This window comes from Mustela erminea, chromosome 1 (genome assembly GCF_009829155.1).
Source record: "Mustela erminea isolate mMusErm1 chromosome 1, mMusErm1.Pri, whole genome shotgun sequence".
NCBI classification, from domain to species: Eukaryota; Metazoa; Chordata; class Mammalia; order Carnivora; family Mustelidae; genus Mustela; species Mustela erminea.
Genome location: NC_045614.1, coordinates 70,001,951 through 70,025,488, shown reverse-complemented (window position 1 = coordinate 70,025,488; position 23,538 = coordinate 70,001,951). Strand labels below are relative to the sequence as shown.

General features: G+C 44.6%; 1 protein-coding gene across 8 annotated transcripts in view; it reads right to left on the bottom strand.

Annotated features, from left to right (window-relative positions):
* Positions 1–7,988: 7,988 nt before the first annotated feature.
* ZNF621 (zinc finger protein 621) overlaps positions 7,989–23,538 on the bottom strand; it is a 33,758-nt gene continuing 18,208 nt past the window's right edge. The window contains exons 1-5 of one of the 8 annotated variants that reach the window (XM_032311452.1): positions 22,269–22,953; positions 21,905–21,990; positions 12,623–12,749; positions 11,955–12,059; positions 7,989–10,173 (exon numbers count right to left, since the gene is read on the bottom strand). In XM_032311452.1, the coding sequence (XP_032167343.1) occupies positions 9,113–10,173; positions 11,955–12,059; positions 12,623–12,749; positions 21,905–21,990; positions 22,269–22,293 (1,404 nt within the window). In that variant the 5' untranslated portion in view covers positions 22,294–22,953 and the 3' untranslated portion in view covers positions 7,989–9,112. Of the gene's footprint in view, positions 10,174–11,954; positions 12,060–12,622; positions 12,750–21,904; positions 22,954–23,538 lie in introns of those variants that run through there. The other 7 variants (XM_032311522.1, XM_032311286.1, XM_032311662.1 and 4 more) reach the window with 7 other exon arrangements.

Here is a 23,538-nt window from a genome sequence, read left to right as displayed (position 1 = left end):
CTCATTATTGGGGAAATGCAAATCAGAGCTACATTGAGGTATCACCTCATTTCTGTCAGAATGGCTGAAATCAACAACATAAGAAACAGCAGGTGAGAGGCACCTGAGTAGCTCAGTTAGTTGAGCGTCTTCCTTCGGCTCAGGTCATGATCTCAGGGTCCTGGGATGGAGCCCATCCTCAGTCTCCCTGCTCAGCACAGTCTGCTTCTCCCTCTGCTCCTCTTATCTCCCCCACTGCTCATACTCTCTCTCTCTCTCAAATAAATAAATAAAATCTTAAACATACACACAGCTGGCATTAGCAAAGATGTGGAGAAAAAGGAAGTCACTGTGGAAAACAGTATGGAGGTTCCTCAGAAAGTTAAGAATAGAACTACCTTATGATCTAGTAATCATACCACTGGGTATTTACTCAAAGAATACAAAAATACTAATTCAAAGGGATATATGTACCTCAATGCTTATAGCAGCAGCATCAACTATAGCCAGACTATGGAAAGAGCCCAAATGTTGCCCATTGATGGGTGAATGAATAAAGATGTGCACACACACACACATGCACGCACACGCCATGGAATATTATTCAGCCATAAAAACAATGAAATCTTGCCATTTTCAACAACATGGATGGAGCTAGAGTATAATGCTACGTGAAATAAGTCAGAGAAAGACGAATAAATACCATATGATTTCACTCATATGTGCAGTTTAAGAACAAAACAAATGAGCAAAGTGGAAAAAAGAGAGAGATGAACCAAGAAACAGACTCTTAACTATAGACTGGTGGTTACCAGAGGGCAGCTGGGTGGGAGGATGGGTGAAATAGGTGATGGGGATGAAGGAGAGTGCTTGAGATAAGCACCAGGGGATTTTAAAAAGCCCTCCAGATAGGGGCGCCTGGGTGGCTCAGTGGGTTAAGCCTCTGCCTTCTGCTCAGGTCCTGATCTCAGGGTCTTGGGTTGGGAGCTCTGCTCGGCAGGGAGCCTGCTTCCTCCTCTCTCTCTGCCTGCCTCTCTGCTTACTTGTGATCTCTGTCAAATAAAAAAAAAAGTCCTCCAGATAATTCTTAAGCACATTCGAGATTGGAGAAGTGCTGAGCTATAGTATGATTCCACTGGGAATTATAAAAAATTGTATATGTGTATGTGTACATACACATGCGTGCATATATTTTAAAATTATATACACAGAGAGAGACCTGAATAATGTACACTCTGTTCACAGTAATGTCTGGATGAAGAATTCAGATGTCAATGAGTAGTTTTCTATTTTTTAACCTTATATTATGTTAATTTTAACTTTAAAAATATTTCCAAAAGAAAATATAAAGTGTAGTGTGGTCAGGACTCTACTTCTCTAGGACTCTCTGAGCTCAGCCCTGTCACCTTATCTGAATTCCCACTGGCTCAGGAGATGGCTAAGGGAGTTCTGAATACCACAGTCAGACATGACAATGCTTAAAGGCCACTTAGCTGTGTCTCTTTTCTAAGAGTAAAACTCCTTTTTGAATAGAATGTACTCTCAGCTTTAACTCATGCTTCCTTGTGGATTCAGCATATTCAATCCATGATAGAATACTCATAACAGAGAACATAATTTCCATTGACCCCTCATTAGTGGTGGTATTTTTTTAAAGATTTTATTTATTCATTTATGTATTTGAGAGAAAGAAAAAGAGAGAGCATGAGGTGGGGGGCAGGGGAGAGGGAGAAGTAGACTCCCTGCTGAGCGAGGAGCCAGCCAAAACACAGGGCTCATCCCAGGACCCTGGGATCATGACCTGAGCCAAAAGCAGACACCTAACCAACTGAGTCCCCAGGCACCCTTGTTGGTAGTAATTTTGATCATCCAGTCAAGGTGTTGTACAGTTTCTAGACTCTTCTGTGCTTTCTCTTGCAACTTATAATTTCCATGGTTAAACATCTTAAGACTATACAAACATTCTAATCTCCATTACATCTCCCCACTGAAGATTCTTAACTGAACCTATCTTTATTATAATGATTGTAATAGGATTTTCCAACTTCACTTATTTTTTTAAGTAAGCTCTACACCCAACAAGTGGCTTAAACTTATGACTCCACGATCAAGAATTGCATGCTCTACCAACTGAGCTAGCCAGGTGCCCCCTATTAATTTACTTTTGATGAATAGTTTTGCTAAGAATGGAATTCTAGGTTGAACATAATTTTCTTCAAATTTAAACAAATTGCTCCACTATCTTGGATTGTCCCATATTGCTAATGCGGAATCTGATGTCCTCCTGATTCCAGTTCCTTGATGTATGGCCTATTCCCCATCATTTCCCACCCCCAGAAGTCCAAAGGATCTTTTCTTTATCCTTGGCATTCTAACAGTGTATAAAGATGGGACTGGAATAAAGATTTTTTTTTCCTTTTTTCCTGGAGGCCTCACAATTTTTCATCATCCTATTCAAATTTGAACTGGTTGGTGCCTAAGACCAATGTCTTCCCAGCCCTTCACTACTTTATGAATGTTGGCTCCTCCATTCCCTAGACTCTAAATATTTTTTTAGATTTTATGTATGTATGTATGTATTTAAAAAGAGAGAGCACACACAAGTGAGGAGAGAGACAGAGGGGAAGGGAGAGGGAGAGAAAGAATCTGAAGCAGACTTGTGCTAAGCAGGGAACCTGACATGGGGCTCAAATTCATGACGATGATATTATGACCTGAGCTGAAACCACAACTCAGATATTTAACTGACTGAGCCCCCATGGTGCCTCTAAATATTTCTTTCGGTTCACTCCCTCATTTTGCTGAACCACAGTCTTCTAGCAGTATCACTGAAGCATAATGTGAAGAGAAAAAAGGCAAGTTGCTGAGAGACTAACAACCCACCAAGATGAACAGAGGAGCACGTATGTAGTTGTACATCGCATAACTCTCTCTCGTGCCCCTGGGACACTGACACCTACATCAACTTTTTTAAATGTGTGAAAGATTGCCATTCATTATTCCTAGTTTAACTCTGGAGAAATAATAGAAGAGGCAAATCAGAAAGAGAAGAACAAAAGGGAGACCTACTTTATTGAAAATATTCCATTTATTGTCAAAAAGTCTGCAGAAATAGAAAGATAATGACTATAGCAACTATGTACGTACTAGATGTTCATTAAAGTATTTAAGAAATTCAAAATGGAATTATCTTACATGGTCAATAATAATAGGCTATGTAAAGAATACAAACCCATGTAATGGAATATTATGCAGCTAATACATATAATATTAATTGTTGACTAGGACAGCACATGACATTCTGCTAACTGAAAAAAGGAGTCTACGATAGAATGTGCATACTATAATTATGTATGCATACACGTGTGTGGGCATGATTGTGTAATCAGGTGCATATTTGTACGTATACCAAAGTATCAAAAGTGATGAAATTCAGGACGAGTTGCTTTTCTAGGTAAGATTTTGGCTTTAGTATGTACTTCTTCTATAACTAGAAAAATGGTGATTTTATTTTTAATGACTGCTTTACATGCAGGGCACCTTGCTGGCTCAGTCAATGAGCACAGCATGTGACACTTGACCTCAGAGTCATGAGTTCAAGCCTTATGTTGGATACAAGGCTTGCTTTAAAAAAAAAAAAAGTGTTAAAAAAGGAGCTGCTTTACGTGATCAAGAAGTTAAAAGTGGACAATTTATACAAATGATGGAAACCCTCAGTGTTTGTAAAACAACTAGCCATCCTGTTAATGTAAAATAAGAAACCTGAGAAGTACAGGAAAACTGACCTGTTCCCAGAACATCACACCTGTAAAGAGAACCTCTCTTCTCAAGAACAGGTGCAATGTAGCTTCAGATTTCTGCTGCCACAATGGCTGCAATTCATTATTTACACTTTGACAGTCTAATGGACATTGCTCCTGCAATTAATTAAGTGATCTGCTACTAGTCACTGACAACAAACAAATTAGAACTGAACTGCTGAGATGGCCCTACAAAACAAGGGCAAGAAAAAAACCTCTGCCCTGTAACGATCTCTCAGTAGACATAAAATCGCTGTACTTGTGACGTTTCCTTCAAAAGTTAACATCAAGAACTGAAAGTGGGCATCAAAATATTTCACGTCTGTCCCCAATGACTATGACCTTGAGAAAGGTCCTTTACCATCTCTGGAGCTTCTTTTTATACAAACCTAAGACAGAAAATCTCACATGCAATGTACTGTGCATAAATATTAAACAGTAAACCAGGAAAGTATCTATTTTTATCATTATTAAAATCCAAGGTGTCCTTGTAAAGGTGGCAAAAAGGAGTAGATTGGAACTTTTGGGCCAATTAAAATTTCCTCTAACATCATAAATTCACTGTAATTAGCAAGTAGAACAGCAGAAATAAAGTTATAACATTGATTACCGATTCTGGGCCTAATTTGGCTCTACCTGTCTTCTCCATGTGTCGCTCAGGCTTTCTGAAGCCTAACTGCTCTCCCAGCAGAGGGCAGAAATGATCATCCGCTGAGCCCGAGGACTGAGAAGGAGACGCCACAGAGTTGAGAAGAAAGAAGCTAGGAAACAGCAGTCTACGGGAGTGGGGGAGTGACATGGACCCTAGAAATGTAGTATGACTGTCGGGAAGCATCAAGGGCCCACTTGCAGTTACTAGTCATGAACACAATTGAGCACAGTAGTGTGTTTTCCTGATTGCTTTCGGTAGTGAAGGTGCAGGTCCTGAGAAGGCAAAGAACTGCGTTTAATCTGAGGTGGGGTTTTGCCAAGTCAACATGATGACAAGGGAGTTGAGGAAGACCTAAGGGGCTGTTGCAGTCATTGAGCATGGAGTTCGTGCTGGGCGAAGGAGAAGGGCACACACGAAGGAAGTGAAGGACGGTCAGCTCAGGATTCTAAAGAGAATGAGAAGAGCTAAGAGGGCAGGATATGTAAAGTGCTGAGTCACAGAGGAGATGAGGTGCTTGGTAGCAACAAGATCTAGGGTCTGACCAGAGGAGAGGCTGGGGTAAGATGGAGGACCAGGAAGGAAACGAGAGGGCGAAGTACTGAAAGGATCAGGTATTGAAATTACCAAGAATCCTAACAAGAATAATGTTGAAGACAATGACAGCAGGCCAGGAACTAAAAGCTTCCAGAAATAGAGGGGTATGGCCCTGAAACCCAGCAGTACAGCCTGATGACCTGAGATTCAAAGGTTGGTTTTTGGAAAAGGGAAGAGGGAGCAGAATGGTCTGGAAATGGCAACAAGAAACAAAGAGGACCCACGCTGTATGATATCAGCACTGTGTGAGAGAGGGGACTACCCTGTCAGAGGGCTCTACGGTAGCAGTATCTTCAAGGGACAGACAGGTTCTGATTAGAGCACAAAGATAAAGGCAATGCTGAGAGGTTCGGCACACAGGCGACTTGCTACCAGTGGACTGGCCATTTCAGAGAGCAGAGGGAAGAAAAGCTTTCAGGAGCTGAAGAGGTAAAAGATGAAGACAAAGGGGGAAAGCAGAGATGTGGAGGATTCAGTTGATTCAATCTGCAGGAGACAGGGACTATCCTGGGAGGTCAAGGCCGGGTGCATGCAGAGGCTGCCCTGAGGCTCCAGACTAGAAGGCTGGGCAGGCTGAGTTTTCAGCACAGTAGGTTGGGGAATGGATCTGGAGTCCCTCTTTATTCCTGCCAGGAGGGACACAGAGGCCTGAAGTGGGGTAACTTTACTCCAAGTACTTAACACGTGCTCATGAAGGCCAAGAACCCTAGGCTTCCATTCTGGGAAATCGCCTGGCAGCATTTCTTTTGATGATTTGTTTCTCTGTTCCCCTCTAACGTCGGTTAGGTCACCTACACTACATCTCTTTTTGCTTTCACCTCTTTTTGCTATGCTTTCTAGGTGATTCCCTTGCTCACTCTAAGTCTCATTTCTGATATCAACTTTAAGTTTTCAAGAGGTTTTTTTTTTTTTTTTATTGTTGTTCTCTGAATTTTCCTTTTTTGGATCAGCCTTTGTTTCATAAATGTGAACCTCTTCTCTAATCTCAAAATAAATTCTTCCTGCCATAGTTTCTTTCAAGTGGGCTTTCTTTTTTCTTGTTCCAGCCTCCTGCATATCCTTGGCTATTTGTTTATATCTCAGAATGCAGCATTAAAAGGCTGGCTAAGGGAGGGGCACCTGAGTGGCTCAGCCGTCTGAGCATCCAACTCTTGATTTGGGGTCAGATGATGGTGTCCAGCCCCACATAGGGCCTGGCACTCAGCAGGGAATCTGCTTTGGATTCTCTCTCTCCCTCTTCCTCTGTCCCTCCCCCATCATTCACATGTTCTCACAAAATAAAAATCTTTTTTTAAAAAAATTTTAATTACAATAATAAAAGGCTGGCTAAAGTGAGGGGGGTGGTGGGGTGTGGCCTGGCTAAGAAGCTCTCTGTGCATAGTTGGAAGATTGCTGGAGAGCCATTTCACTGAGGAATCTGAGATGTATTATCTTTCTTTTCTCTTGATTCACCTGATCTCCCAAAGAAGTTCTTCTGACTTCTAGCTGAGAAGGCACACAAGTCTAGCTGGCAGCATTCTGGAACAGAAGGAGGGGCAGAAGGGTGAGAGAGAAGGACCTGATGTTCAGCATGGTACCCCTGACCTCCAAAACTTTTGTTTTACTACTCCAGTGAACAGAGTGCTAGGGGAGATGAACTGAGACTCTAAATGCTTTGTAAAAACCTAGCAAATTCTCTTATTTTAGCTCCACCAGCATCCTCTACATCCTCCACAGAAACCTACATCTTCAACTCCTAAGCCTCTGTGGGAAATCTGCCACATAGGCAGCTCAGCTTCCCCCAGGAGCTATTCAAAGTACTAACTCTTCACCCATCTTCCAGCTTCCAAGCTCTTCCCATCATATTTTCCTTGTCCTTGTAAATTGGTGCCTTTTAATTTTTAATCTTTTGCTGTTTTAGTGGGGTTTCAGGAGGGCATGAGTGCTAACATGTCCAACCACCATTTTCCCCAAACACTCCGTGGCAGTATCTTGTTTTTGCCAACTGTGTTTTCAATTTTTTCTGATCTGTTTGTTTTCTTTAGTTTGCGGTTAATTTTTTTCCCACAACTAGACACCATCCCTGACTTGCTGAACTGCAAGGCTTAAGCTCATTTTCTAAAGGATGCATCCAAGTTTGTCAATATTGCTCTGAGTACAGCATTTTGCCATTTCCCAGCCCATGCTGCATCCTGTTCTTACCGTTGTTCAGTTTTCGATCACCCACAGCATCCAAGCACCATATGTACTCACTTTAACCAAAGAGTTCCTTGGAGGGGTATTAACTAATACGAATATATTTCTTCATTATTTTAGCCAGCAAGCAAATAGCAAAAGGTAGCCAATGTCAACCCCCAAGCCACTGGCACTGGAGAACTTTAGAACACCTCATGGCTACCTCAGACCTCTTTGCCCCTTTCTTTTGTTCTCTACCGCTATGTTTTCATTGCTTTTTTCTCTTCTTCGAAACCAACGCGATCCACCCTGCTCTTAGAGGTCTCTGCCTTGAAGACCCACCCTGCAGGAAGGCAGTCCCTCCCAAACCCTTAACACACATCTCCAACGGCCAACCGCACTTTGTGCTCAGGGCTGCTCTCTCACTGTATGTCTAGCCATCACCACAGATATCCAAAAACAGAAGTTCTGAGAGTTAGGCCAGAAAATTACTCTTCTCAGACCAGGTTATTCAGACACACGGGAAAGTGTAAGAAAAGAACCACTAATTTAAAGGTTTTTCTGTGAACTGCCGTGGAGAAACATCGAGGTAGCAAAAGCAACTTAGGGGGCTCAGTGCCTTCGGCTCGGGTCATGATCCCAGGGTCCTGGGATTGAGCCCCGCATTGGGCTCTCTGTCCAGCGGAGAGCCTACTTCCTCCTCTCTCTGCCTGCCTCTCTGCCTGCTTGTGATCTCTGTCAAATAAATAAATAAAATCTTAAAAAAATAAAAAAGCAAGTTAGAAGAATAAAACGTATGGCCCCTTTCATCAATGTTTAAGGAGTTATTTTATATTAATGCCAATAATTCTTTTTCCAGAAATTGCTTCACATAGTCCTCCACGGAGCTGTAAAAGATCCCCATCAAGGTCAAAACCAAGAGCAATCCAAAATTCCACTTCACTGACCTAGCACAGAAGTTTAGCCACTGACCCACCAGACAGCTCCCTCTGTTCCTAAAAAATACTTTAGGATACTTACTCATATTTCCCCCAAGCTGGCTTAACACTGACGCTATTTCTTTCATAATTCACCAAATTCATGTTTGCAGTTCATGCTATCTGGAGAACATAAAACGCAGAAGCCAATGCTTGCCAACAGAACGCCATGGAGAAAAATGTATACAACAGTGGAACAAAGATGAGTACTTTGGTGTGTATTTACTTAGAAAACCAAAGTTAAAGAGAAGTATCTAGACATTAAGAGCAAAACTAAAGAAAAAAAACACAAAACACACTTTGTGTTTACAGACATGATTGCTATCACTCACATAAATGATTGTGATCACTGCACACATTAGGTTTTCACTGGCCATTTCACATGATCTTTTGCATAGACATAGGAGATCCCCAGTGATCGTGCCAAGGGCAACATGATTTCAATTGTGTTGATGGACCGACCGCCTTAGCCCACTGAACAAGCTGCATTAATTTCTGAGTCTGTGGCTGGAAGGGGATTTCAGTGCTTCCCCGCTCCCCCCATCCTGCCCTCAGTTCCTGTGCCCTCATCTGCTTCCCCCAAGCCAACTGGCTTTAAACACAACGGCCCAGCACAGGGGCGGCCTCACTCCCAGACACTTGAATGCAACCAAGTGTCCTGCCAGCACTTCCAACATCCCCGCCCCCAGAGGGCAGATACAGCCTTTACTGTTCAAGCCTGAAGGAGACCAGTGCAAAAGTCAGGTAGTTTCACTTTCTACCTGGAAGAAAATACAGAAACACAGTCTTCCCATATAATACAGATTAAAATGGAGTTTATGCTGAAACAATTGTAATGCATGTAAAGTTAAAAAACACACACACACACACACACACACACACACATATACAAATAAAACTCAAGTGAAGCTGAGGGTCTGCTGGGCCCAAGAGCCAGAAGAGTGCTGAGATAAAGTTCATGAGGTGTGAGGGGAAGGGGCCAGAATAACCGGCAATGGCTTCACAGTGGAAGGAAGGCCCTGGAAGACATGCACTATTTGGACAGGTGAAGAAGGCATTCCAGGTGCAGGCAGTAGCATGAACAAAGGCCCGGAGGTAGGAATGAGCACAGCGCGTGGAAAGGTCAGTGAAGGCACGGCCACCATGGCAGCAGAGCATGGGCCCTGGACAGGAACAGCAGAGAAGGCTGAAGAGGCGCACGGGGGACTCATCAGGGATGGCCCAAGGACCCTGGCGGGCTTCTTTTCCATAGGGTGCAATTTCTGGTGCTGAACGAAGCTGCCATACCATTTGAATGCTTTGCCACACACCTTGCACTCATAGGGCTTCTCGCCGGTGTGCACTCTCTGATGCTGGATGGAAGCTATCTTCTGAGTGAAGGCTTTGCCACACTCCTTGCACTGGTAGGGCTTCTCCCCTGTATGAATCCTCTGATGGACAATAAAAAGTGACCTACACCCAAAAGCTTTCCTACATTCCTTGCATTTATAGAGCTTCTCTCCCGTGTGCAGTCTCTGATGCTGAAGATAAGCTGCGCTCCTTCGGAAGGCCTTCCCACACTCCTTACACTCGTATGGCTTCTCTCCAGTGTGGATCCTCTGGTGCTGAGTCAAGGCCGTGTTGGAACTCAAACCTTTGCCGCACTCCTTACATTCGTAGGGCCCTTCTCCAATGTGGTTCTTCTCGTGTACGATGCAGTCATAGCTGGACTTAAAAGCTTTACCACACTCCTTACATTTGAAGGGCTTCTCCCCAGTGTGACTCATCTGGTGCCGAAGCAGCTTTGAGTTGTATCTGAAGATTTTCCCACATTCTTTACATTCATAGAACTTCATTCCACCCCGAAGTATCAGATTCGGATTCAGACTGAAAGTCTGCCATGTCGCCTTGCTTTTAAAGTCAAAGTGCTGGGAGACGTTTCTGAGCAGTCCTCTTCCGGGCATTCTGGACAATTCTGCCTGCTCAGAGGCTTCCTGCTTTACAGCTGGCTCCTCCTCCTTCATCCAGGACTCACCACCTGTCCAAAGAAACCACAAGTGTTCGGAGTTACTGAGCTGGGAGGGCAAAAGGATCCAGGGCTCCTGTTTTCTCTTACAGAATCTGATTTTGAAAAACACACTCAGAAAGTGGCTACAGACATCCCTACAGGAGGGTAAGAGAGAGAAAGAAAAATCATAATCTACTATCTGGAGGGCAGATGGCACTGGAAACAGCGGGAAGTGCCTCCTATGAGGAAGGCTGGGAAGTGGACTAAGACAAGTGAAAGGAGCACAGTGAGACCTTCCAGAATGAAAAGGAAAAGGCAGGCGGGAAGGAAAAGAGAAAAAAAGATGTGAGACCTAAGAGGATCAGCAAGAAATGGAAAATTTTTCAGAGAGAGAGAAAGAGACCCCAAAAAGGGAAGGAAATTCATGCTCTTGGGGAGAAGAGTCGGGAAGCTCTCACATTAGCAGGGATCTTGCAAGCTGCAAACCAAACTCAAAAACACTTTATTTCAATGTCCCCACCTGCAAGCCAGAAAACCATCCTAAATTCCAAATAATGGCCCAATGATTTTATTCTTAAATATTCCACATGGGGCGCCTGGGTGGCACAGTTGGTTAAAAGTGTCCAACTCTTGATTTCTGCTCAGGTCTGATCTCTGGGTTGTGGGATCAAACACTGCCTCAGGCTCTGTGCTCAGCATGGAGTCTGCTTAAGGATTCTCTCCCCATCTCATTCTCTCTCTCTCTCTCTAAAATAAATAAATCTTATTATTGTTTTTTTAAAGATTTTATTAATGACAGACAGACACAATGAGAGAGGGAACACAACTATGGGGGAGCTGGATAGGGAGAAGCACGCTTCCCGCCGAGCAGGGAGCCCAATATTGGGCTCGATCCCAGGACGCTGGGATAATGACCTGAGCTGAAGGCAGATGCTCAACGACTGAAGCCACCCAGGCACCCCTCTAAAATAAACAAATCCTAAAATAAATAAATAAGTAACATTCCACATAATCTTCTAGGATAAAAGATTCAGGAAATCAGCTAGAACACAAATTGAACTGGAGAGCTGTAGGCCACAGGCATATTTCTTCTAAAAGAACTAAAATTTACAAAATCATAGCATATATGGAAACTTTCTCCAAAAGGAAGAAAACCCAGGGAATCAAGAGCTCCGAGGACTGGTAAGCAGTCTCAGGGAAATTTTACGCTGTGTGCATGTGTGTTCATGTGTGCACGTGTGTGTGTTGGGGTGTGTGTGTGTGCATGCACGTGTGTGTGTATGTGTTGGGGTCTGTGTGTGTGTGTTGGGCGCAGTGGTGGGACAACAGCCCCTGCCTCCCCCTCTATAGTTGTATATAAGACAAATATAATATAGACCTAAGGATTCTGGCATATAGAACCTGTCGGTGACTTAAATAGTAAAAAGGCAAATTAAAGGCATTTATTTCATTGCTAAAGACCTAAAAACAACATTCATAGCTATGGCACAAATAACTCAGTCTGACCCACGGAATCATACTTTCCTCAAAGTACAGCTGAAACCCACTCCTTTGCATAAAGCTGGTTTAAAATTAAGTATTTCCACTGTTGAGAAAAGAAGTGGTTTAAGAGCTACTGGGTCAGAGCTTTTCTGTGGGAGTTGAGTGGCCACACACTACTGGGGACTGGTCTTCCAAGGCACAGGGCTGAACTGGGCAGAGGTCAGAGAGTGTACTGAGTATTGCCTTATAAATGGCTTCTCTGCTGCAAAAGAAACACTTCTAATAAACTGGGAAGGCAAAACCAGAAGCCACTAGGTTCTCTTACTCACCTGGACAGATGCCTCTCAAAAGCTCTGCTTCCCAGGGATCTGGGCCCCATGGCGCTTCACCGCTCTCCAGCTGGGAGATCAGATCAGGTTTGGGGAATGGAAATGCTACTCAAGCAAGAAAAAGGAAAAACAAGTTGAGGGAGGACTTCCAGAGCTTTCCTGAGATCTCGCTAGGCCCACCTCACAACAGGCTGACACAGGGAGGGAGGAAGGGATGGGATGAAATGCCCAAGAGAACAAGTGAGCTATCAAGGGGTTCTGAGGAAGAACTTCAAACCATGCTCCAAGGCAAGGCCAAGGAGATAGCCATTGTCCTCAGGAAGAAACTGCAGTCTCACCCTGACCTAAAGGAAGAGATCCCCTCAGGAAGAACATAGGTATTGATTCCCATGGGGGGAGGACCCACATCTCCAGAACACTGGCAGCATGGAGGAACCTAGTGCATCAGGAAGCGGCCTCTCCCTCAGGGCCCAGAACCAGCCCCTTCCCAGGATGTAGGGAAGTCTGATTTCAAAGAGAGAATCAGGGATTTCCTCAGCCAGCATCTCCAGAGACTGGCAACTACAGAACTAACCTCTGGGGCCATCTAACCTAACGACTTCTAGAAGCCCCAAAACGTCTTAGGAAGATGTCAAACTATCACAAAGGACCAGGGCGAGAGTCCTTACCCAGCGAAGCCACATTCGCATAATTCTCCAGCATCACCTCCCGGTACAAAGCCCTCTGTGTGGGGTCCAGGTTGGCCCACTGATTCTGGGTGAAGTACACGGCCACGTCCTCAAAGGTCACTGGCTCCTGAAAAAACAGGCTCCTGCTAAGGCTCTCAGTGAAGGCAGAAGAGAGGGCTGACTGCAGAGAAGAGGTGGACCTGCCAGGGTCTGCAACTCTGAGCCTCCTGGAAGATCTGCTCTAGTGAGAAGAACACTTAGCACCCCAAAGGGGCAAGCCCTCAGCCAATGCTCCAAATGGAGAACCCCAACACACTCCCGTGTGCACAGCTTTGAGGCCACAAACTGTCATCTCCCTCTCACAGCCTGGCAGCCAGGGCTCTCTGCCTGGTCACTATATCAATCCCCATGTTCCTGACTCTGTCCCTCCTGCACCACAATCCTGTCTTCTGTTTTCTAAACACCAGCCACTGCAGGCTACTGCCACTCACTATGTCTCTGCCCATCCAGAGTACACACGCACACCCTGTTTGTTCCCTGCACCCAGCATCTCCTCGGTCTTCCCCAACATTCCACCAGTGCAGAGGACCCACTCCTTAAAGGTATTTCCATCCAGCATTCTTGAAATTTCTTTTCATTCTTTCTTACCTTATCAGAATGCTCCCTTGAAGGAAACCTGCAGCCTGCCTGTTCTGGTCTTTTCTCTGCCTCACCCACCTTCAAAGAAAGTTAGCAGTGCCTTGTCTCTGGACACAGATCCATCCCCCAGTCTTGAGCTCCATCCCACCTGCCAAGGTGGGCCCCTCTCTGCCTCCCCCTGGAGCTATCCATGTTCCCACACATGAAGGGAATTCATACTTGTTAATTAAGACCCTAGGCACCAAGCTCTTAGGAGGGTGTACCTTTAGGACATGTATTTCATTTAATCTTTTTTTAAAGATTTATTTATTTGAGAGAGAAAGAGAGAGAGAAACAGAGAGCATTCGAGCACAAACATCAGGAGGGCAGAGGGAGAGGAAGAGAATCTTAAGCTGAGTCTCTGCTAAGCACAGAGCCCAACACAGATCTCAATCTCAAGACCCTGAGATCATGATGTGAGCTGAAATCAGGAGTCAGACGCTTAACTGTTTGAGCCACCCAGGCACCCCGTATTTCCTTTGATCTTAAAAACATATATATGGGGGCACCTGGATGGCTCAGTGGGTTAAGCCACTGCCTTCAACTCAGGTCATGATCTCAGGGTCCTGGGATCGAGCCCCGCATTGGCCTCTCTGCTCAGCAGGGAGCCTGCTTCCTCCTCTCTCTCTGCCTCCCTCTCTGCCTGCTTGTCATCTCTCTCTCTGTCAAATAAATAAATAAAATCTTTTTAAAAAAACATATATATGACATAGAAATTATTACTCCCATTTTCACCTGATGAAACTAAGATTCAGAAAAATTCATTACTTTGCCCAAGACCACACAGACAGGAACTGGCTGAGCTGGGATTTCAGCCCATATCCATCAAAAAGCAAACCTGGGCTCTTCCCACACACCAAGCTACCTCCCATACCAGGCTTACGAGCTTCCCCTAAAACATGGCTCACCCCTGATCCTCATCATTACCTGGTGCTGTCCCATCTTTGAAACTCCTAATCCCCAACAGCACCCATCAATCCGTCTTTACCATGCTCCCTCCAAGCCACAGGGACTCCCTCTCTGAGTGTAGACTGGTGTGTGTGTGGGGGAGGGGGGTTCAGCTCTTTCAAAGCCTCACACACCACCCTGGGAGCCACAGACTCTGAATCGCCCAAAAGCAATCCCTAATGGTGTCACTGGCTACCTTCTCTGCTTCCACAGTCGGGACAGTACAAACCACAGAAACTAGATTCTCACATGGGAGGTTTCATGATTTCTGTACCTTCTCACCTTGATGCCCCCGCCCCCAGAGTCTACATCCTAGGAGATATTCAGTACCCTATGCAGTCAGTTTTGTTCTTCCAGTCACCAAAAACGAAAACACTTACCAAGAGGGGTTCATTCAGCTAAGCCCCTAACTCTTGTGCCCCTGTCTCTTGGGGTAGCAGCCTTGTGCTGAGGACAGCACCAGGGCCAGGGAGAAGGGAAGGCTACTGTAACCACTCTTGGAGGAAGCCCAGAAGAAATGTATCCCAAGGATAAATGCTGGCATTCACAATGTTCATGGCCGCTCTACACTAAGGTCCTTGTGAGGGTGCCCTCTTATTTTATTTTTTTAGAGAGAGAGAGAGCAAGAGTGTGAGTGGGGATTGGGGCTGGGGAGGGGAAAACAGAAGAGAGAGAATCCTAAGCAGGCTCCACACTCACTGTGGTACCCAACGATGGGCTTGATCTCATAACCCTGAGATCATGACCTCCAAAATCACGACCTGAGCTGAAACCAGACGCTTAACGCACTGAGCCACCCAGGCACCCTAAGGGTGTCCTTTTTAAACAACAATTAGGGAACCCAGTTCAAAAGGAGACAGTGAAAGAAAAAGAACAAATGTGGAAACTACTCAAGGCAAGAGTTGGCCTTTAAACTGGGCAATGACAAGGTCTAAAGGGCCCCGAAAATAACCTGAGCCAAAAAAAATATCCCAACAGCAGACAGAACCGCAAAGCAATAAGGCCTCTGAGGACACCAACCACAGGATCACAGGCAAACCAAAGTTCACCTCCACTCAGAGCAAGTCAGACCTCGCTTCCTCTCATCTTCAGGGCTGCTCTCACAATCTCCTACTCCTCATCCCAGTCTGCCACCCCAATCTCTTTCTCCCCCACAGTCCCTCCCACCTGCCACCAAATATCACCATGATTCTGGAGTCTGGAAAAAGGAAAACTTACTGCAAGGTAAGTAGCTGGGTTGTGGATATACCTTTTTTTCTCCCATGATGGTCCCTATGTACCTCACCTTATTTTTCCCCACCACCTTTCTCATCATCCAACAAATTAGATTGTTCATTAACGATGTGCCTCCAACAGAACACAGGTCGATAAGACAAGGACCCCGTTTTGTTCATAACCAGTTCACTAACACACAGTCCAGTGCCTGACAGATCTAGATGCTTAATATAAATTTGCTAAATGAATGTCAAAAATCATTTGACCATAAATCTTTTTAAAACTTATGAAGAAGGTCAGAAAACAGCAGCATATACCTCCCTGAGTAAAATGCCAGAGCATATGCACTCAAACTAATGGCTGGTGCTTTACCAAGAGCAGAGATCCTCCTTTCTGCAAGACTAAAAAAGGAGCATAAATGCAGGAAATGAGCCTAAACATCTTTGCTTGCAGATGAAGTAAATATCTGCCTAAAAATACTCAAGAGCCAAGGAAATAAATGGGAAGTAGTTAGAACGGACAAAAATAATTCATTAAATTGGCTATATATAGGGTAAGGAAACCAGAATCACTAGCTTTCCTAATACTGTAACAATTAGAAGATAAAATGTGTGTGTGGGGGGGGGATGGCTGGCTCAGTTGGTAGAGTATGTGACTCTCAGGGTTGTAAGTTCTGGGCCCCTGAAGAGTGTGGAAATTAGATAAAAATAAAATCTTTAAAAAAAAAAAAGATAAAATGGGAGAAAATAGATGCCATTTATATACAAATAGTTAAGACTAGACCTAACAAAAATATGCAAGACCAAGATGAAGACAACGGAAATAAAGGAGAAACAGTGTTTCTAAGTGGGAAGAATCAAATTTGTAAACAATTATAGCCAATTGTGCCTAAGAATTCAGTAAAAACCCACACTCCCATCTAAAAAGTCAATGACATCTGTGCAGAGAAAAGATATCATTTAAAGTCATCTAAGGGGCACCTCGCTGGCTCAGTCCATACCGCATGGGACTTTTGATCTCAGGATTATGAGTTCAAGCCCCACACTGGATGTGGAGGTTACTTCTAAAAATAATAATAGGGACTCCTGGGTGACTCAGTCGGTTAAGCATCTCCTTTCAGCTCAGGTCATGATCCCAGGGTCCTGGGATTGAGTCCCACATCGAGCTCCTTGCTCATCAGAGAGCCTGCTTCTCCCTCTCTGCCTGCCATTCCCCCTGCTTGTGCTCTCTCTCTGACAAATAGGTAAAATCTTAAAAATAAATAATAATAGTAGTAATATAATAATAACAGTGTCACCTGAAAAGTAAGTACGGAGGACTACCTAAAATGTTTTGAAGAAAAGAAGTTATGGAAGAAAAGAAGTTATGAAAGAAAAGATGAGCAGGAATTAAACCCTACACTGAAAGGCCAATACTTCAGGGGTGAATGGGTGGGTCAGTCAGTTAAGCATCCGCCTTCAGCTCAGGTCATGATCCCAGGGTCCTAGCCCCACATCAGGTTCCCCACATCAGGTTCCCTGCTCAGTGGCGAGTCTGCTTCTCCCTCTCCCTCTGTGATCTCTCTCGCTCCCACTCTCTCTCAAATGAAGAAATAAAAATCTTTAAAAATAACAATAATAAAATAAAGTTAATGGGGAAAATTGGAGATACTTTAGGATTTTGGTGTCGGGTGTCTGTATGAAATTCTGAGGCCTTCATTTAAATCTTTCACTGTATTGTGATTTCCTTTTAGGTGTATTGCACTAAAGGAAACTTGTCAAATACATCTTCCTTTTAAAAACTGAAAGAGGGTAGCTGGGTGGCTCAGTCGATTAAGCATATGCCTTCGGCTTGGCTTGGGTCATGGTCCCAGGGTGCTGGGGATGGAGCCCACATCTGGCCCCCTGCTCAGCAAGGAGCCTGCTTCTCCCTCTCCCTCTGCTCCCACTGCTTATACTCTCTCTCTGTCAACCAAATAAATAAAATCTTTAAAATAAATAAATAAAACTGGAAAAAAATAGGATATAAGAAAATGAGAAGGGGAGCCTGGGTGGCTTAGTCAGTTAAGCATCTGCTTGTGGCTCAGGTCATGATCCCAGGGTTCTGGGATCAAGTCCCACATTGGGCTCCCTGCTCAGCCAAGAGTCTGCTTCTCCCTCAGCCTGCCATTTCCCTTGCTTGTGCATAAGCACGTGCTCTCTCTCACTCTCTGACAAATAAATAAAATCTTTTTTAATCTTTTTTTTTTAAATGAGAAAACAAGCCACCACAGGGAAAAAATAGTTGAAAAGGCCTATTTGATAAATGACTTAACCAAAGTATACAAAGAACTCTTTAATCTCAAAAGTAACAATCCTATTAAAACATGTACAAAAGACCAGAGGCAACACCTCACGAAGCAGATGTACAGATGGCATACAGGTATATGAAAATACATCATACATCAATAGGAAAAGATAAATTAAAACACTGAGGTACCACTAGAATGGCCAAAACTAGAACGCTGAAAACACCTAATGCCGGTGAGGATTTGGAGCAACAGGAAATCTCATTTATTGCAGACAGGAATGCAAAATGGCACAGCCACTCTGGAAGGCAGTTTGGTAGTTTCTTAAAAAACTAAACATACTCCTACCATATGATCCAACAATCATGCTCCTTCATATCTTCCCAAACAAGCTGAAAACTTATATACATATAAAAATCTGCACACACATGTTTCTAACTACTTTATTCATAATTGCCAAAACATAGAAGCAACCAAGATACCCTTCAATAGAGGGGAATGAATAAACTGTGGTACATCCAGACTATGGAATGTTATTCAGCACTAAAAAGAATTCACTCTCAAGCCAAGAGAAGTCATAGAGGAAACTTAAACACATATAATCAAGTGAAAGAAACCAATCTGAAAAATCCACATACTGTATGATTCTAACTACATAACAAAACTATGAAGATAGGGATGTACAGGTACAACACAGAGGATTTTTATGACCATGAAAATACCCTGTATGATACTATAATAATACTCTGTATGATACTGTAATGATGGATACATGTCCTTATACATTTGTAACCCACAGAATGCTCAACACCAAGAGTGAACCCTACTGTAAACCACGAACTTTGGGTGATTGTCATTTGTCACTGTAGGTTCATCAACTGTAACAAAAGTAGCACTCTGGTGAGGGATGTTGATTATAGGGAAGGCTAAAAATAGCCAAAGCAATCTTGAGAAGGAAAAACAAAGCTGGAGGTATCACAAATCCAGATCTCAAGGTAGACTACTAAATTCTAGTATCAAAACAGTATGGTACTGGCACAAAATAGACACACAGATCAGTGCAATAAATAGAGTCCAGAAATAAATCCAGACTTATATGGCCAATTAATCTGTGGCAAAGGAGGCAAGAATATACACTGGGGAAAAGACAGTCACTTCAATAAATGGTGCTGGACAGCTACATGCAAAAGACTGAAACTGGACCACTTCCTTACACCACACACAAAAACAAACTCAAAGTGGATTAAATACCTAAAAGTGAGACCTTGGAGGCACCTGGGTGGCTCAATCGTTAAGCGTCAGCCTTCAGCTCAGGTCATGATCCCAGGATCCTGGGATCGAGCCCTACATCAGGCTCCCTGCTCAGTAGGAAGCCTGCTTCTCCCTCCTCCACTCTCCCTGCTTGTGTTCCCTCTCTCACTGTCTCTCTCTGTTAAATAAATAAATAAAATATCTAAATAAATAAATAAATAATAAAGGTGAGACCTGAAACCATATAAATCTTTAGAGAGAACACAGACAGTAATTTCTCTGACATTAGCCACCGCAACATTTTTCTAGATGTGTCATCTAAGGCCATTTCTCCAAAGACCTACAGTGATCAACATCACTCACCGTCAGGGAAATGCAAAACCACAATGAGGTATCACCTCACACCTATCAGAAGAGCTAAAATCAAAAGACAATAACAAGTGTGGGTGACGATGTGGAAAAAAGGGAACACATGCCCACCGTGTGAGGGAATGTAAACTGGTGCAGCCACTGTGTAAAACGTCACAGAAGTTCCTCAAAATATTAAAGACAAGAGTACCATGTGATCCAGTAATTCCACTACTGGGCTAATTCAAAAAGATACATGTGTCCTTATGTTTAATGCAGCATTATTTAAATAGCCGCAATATGGATTCAACCTAAGTGTCCATCAATAGACAAACGGATAAGGAAGATGTGAGATACACACACATACACACACACAGACACTGAAATATTTTGCAGCCATAAAAAAGGATGAGATTATGTCATTTGTTTTTTGTTTTTTAAGATTTTATTTGAGAGAGAGTGTGTGAGAGAACCCAAAATTTCCCTGAAAATAAAGCCTATATATATATATATATATATATATATATTTTAATATTTTTTAAATTTATTTGACAGAGAGAAATCACAACTAGGCAGAGAGGCAGGAGGAAGCAGGCTCCCTGTGGAGCAGAGAGCCTGATGCGGGGCTCCATCCCGGACCCTGGGATCACGACCTGAGCCGAAGGCAGAGGCCCTAACCCACTGAGCCACCCAGGCGCCCCAAGCCTGTATTTTTTTTAAGAAAAAAAAAAAAGGACAATATTTATCTCTTATCTGGACTACAATATGCTTCTTACTGACTCAAACCCTTCTACAACTAACATACCACCAGGGCTGGAAAAATCATTTTTTAAAAAGAAATCTTTTTTTAATCTCTACACTCAACATGGGACCATGGGACTTGAGCTCATGACGCTGAGATCAACAGTCACATGCTCCACCAACTAAGTCAAAGTCTGCTGGAAAATCTTTTTAATACCCAACAAGGTGCCTGGGTGTCTCAGTTGGTTAAGTGGCTGCCTTCAGCCCAGGTCATGATCCCAGTGTCCTGGGATCAAGCCCTGCATCTGGCTCCCTGCTCAGCAGGAGCCTGCTTCTCCCTCTCCAAGTGCTTGCCACTCCTCCTGCTTATGCTATCTCTCTCTGTCAGATAAATAAATAAAAATCTTAAAAAAAAAATACATATATCCAACCATGTCACCTACCATGCTTAATAATCCTTCAGTGCCTTCCCAATGAACTCGGAATAGAAATCAAAGTCTTGACAGTGTCCTACAAGACATGTGCCTACTTCTCCCACCACACAGTGAACTACTTTCCCTGACCTCGCCCTATTTCCAGAGCACACCCAGCTTTCTCCCCAACTATAGGGCCTCTGCATTTGACATTCTTCTCTTCAGAAAGCTCTTTTTTAGCTCTCTCTTCAGCGATTCCCAAAACTGTTTCTAGCTCATTCTTGGGATCTCAACCCCATGCTACTACCTCTATGAGGGCTTTCCTGACCACTACCTTGAGAGGGAGCTTCAAGGCTTCTCAGATTTGCAAAGGTACAGGCATTAAGAATCATCTGAACAGCAGCACCTGGGTAGCTCAGTCAGTTAGGGATCTGCCTTCCAGCTCAAGTCATGGTTCTGGGCTCCTGGGATCGAGGCCCTGGCAGGCTCCCTGCTCACCGGGGAGGTCTGCTTCTCCCTCTGCCCTTCCCCCTGCTCATGCTCGCGCTCTCTCTCTCTCTCAAATAAATAATTTTTTTTTTTTTTAAATCACCTGAAGAGCTTGTTACAACAAATTCCTGGACTCCCCAGTCTGATTCTGGGTCTAGGGTGGAACCCAAGAATTTGCAATTCTAATGACCTGCCAGGTGATGTGGATGCTGCCCACATGGGGACCACATTTCTGACCACACTTTAGCAACATGTAATTAACTTACTAGTTGGTTTATAAACTATCTACTTTGCTAAAGGTGCCTTTCATGAGAAAAGGAGACTTGTCTACATTACCAGTACTGTATACCCATCACTTACAAAGTGCATAGGGAAAGAACAATGCTGGTCTCCCTGCAATACATCTGCAATTTGAGGAACAATGTCTTCAATACAGAATTTCTCTGATCTTGGGGCGCCTAGGTGGCTCAGTGAGTTAAGCCTCTGCCTTCAGCTCAGGTCATGATCCCAGGGTCCTGGTATCTCGAGCCCTGCATCAGGCTCTCTGCTCAGCAGGGAGCCTGCTTCCCCCTTCCCCTCTGCCTGCCTCTCTGCCTACTTGTGATCTTTCTCTCTCTGTCAAATAAATAAAATCTTAAAAAAAAAATTTCTCTGACCTCAGTAGGCAAATTTTATATGAAGAACATGATTTGGATTTCCACATTCAGGGAGAATTTCTTAGCTTGGGTGCCTCTTTTCCCACTTAACCCTACACATCCACACTCATCACTCTCATACACACAACTTATCTCCTCCACCATTATTTAGAGCCCTGGCTGTGGGGATAAACTTAAGGGGGAAATGGGAGCATGGCCAAGTCAGGCCTTCTTGGTCTTTTCCTGATTACCTGATAGCTAACTTAATTTTAAAAGACTGAAAGGAAGCTCAGCTCACCTGAGGCCAAGATGTTTGGAGCATGGCTGATGTTCCCTGGCTTCGTGCACTGTCTTCTTGATTTGGAAAAGCAAAAACCTTAGGAGCTAAGAGAAGAAGAGCCGTGAGTGCAATGCACCCTGACCTCCAACACTCACAGCCGCCCATAGCCTTCCCAGTCTCCTCGTTTCCAGCACTGGGAAGAGACTCTCTCAGACCCACCCTGCAGCTGATGGCCCTAACAACCTCATGAACTGCTCTGCCTGGTCCTCAGGACAATCCCCATCACCTGCTCAGTCCAAGAGTGTTCCTGAGCCCATTCACACGCAGCGGACTGAGAGATCCAAGACAAATCCTATCCCTACAATGTTGGGTCTGAACACACCTAAAAACGCGCTTACAGGAACCATGACGTTGACCCAAAAGCGTTGTCAATGGAAAGGAGGCACAGAGATGGCAAAATGTGTATTAATAGTAAAATACTCATGATGCTGACCAGAGACCCGACCGGGATCTCCACCCAGGGACTCCGAGACCCCAAATAGAAACGTCAGTCGTGGGCGCGGGAAGCTGCTGAGCCAAGTTCCTGAGGACAGAAAAGAGGATCACGCCTCGGCGGAGGGCAAGGGGTAGGACCAGGCTGCAGAAGGCCGCTCGGCCACCTCGGGCGGCTTCCGCGAGGCCCAAGCGCCGGAGCCCCGAGTCAGGGGAGGGGGTGAGTCCGCACTGGGCCCGAGCTCAGGGGAGGGGGGCGCTGACGAGCTGCTAGGGAAAACGAGGAAGCCGACGCCGGGCGGACCTTACACGTAGAACTCGCTGGAACCCACGCTCTCCCTCTCCGAACACCAAAAAGCTGATAGAGGCAGGCCGACGCGGAAGCGAGCGCGAGCCCCCAATGCCCCTCTAGGCCGCACGGAGGCTGCTCATCTCTGTGGTCCCCGCGGTGCGGCCCACGTGACTCGGCCAGCCGCGCGGAAGAGGAGGGGTTGCGGGCGGGCCGCAGCAGGCGTGGTCATTAACTGGTGCCTCCCCCGGCTGCGGCACCTGCCTGCTGGTGGGGTCCGGGAGGTAGAGGCTCAGGTACCCGGTCTAGACCCATGTGGGGTCCAGGTTAACTCGATGCCGGTCAGCGGTCGGTCGCCTTTACTCGGAGCGTCACTCGGGCTGTGCTAGTGTGAGGAGAAAGGCTCCCGGTGCTTCACATCTTGGAGGCCCAAACCAAGGACACTCTTTGGGTCCCCAGCTGGGTCGCGCTTAAGAAAACGAAGTTTTCTGTCCACTCCTGTGAAGCCCTCTCCCTCTCTACGACCTGCACGTGTGGAGGTGCCTTTTCCGTCAGGCTCATTTAGCTACCAAAAGAATGGTGACTGAAGTTGCCAGGCATCCTGTATATATAGGACATGTCCTATGTTAGACGATCTTGTAATGTATTTACTTAAATGTCTTCTGTTTAGATTTTCCCGAAAATTTTATCAACAAATCAGTAGTTTAGAGCTATTTTTCCACCGAGTAACTGCTACTAAAATACAATGTCAACACTGGCTGGGGAAAAAAAAAATCATACCTTCCATAAATAAAGATCTGGATAATCCCTTAAGTCTCTCCTGCCGGTTTGGCTGTGTGAAGTTAAAACAATTAACATTAAAACTACGTTT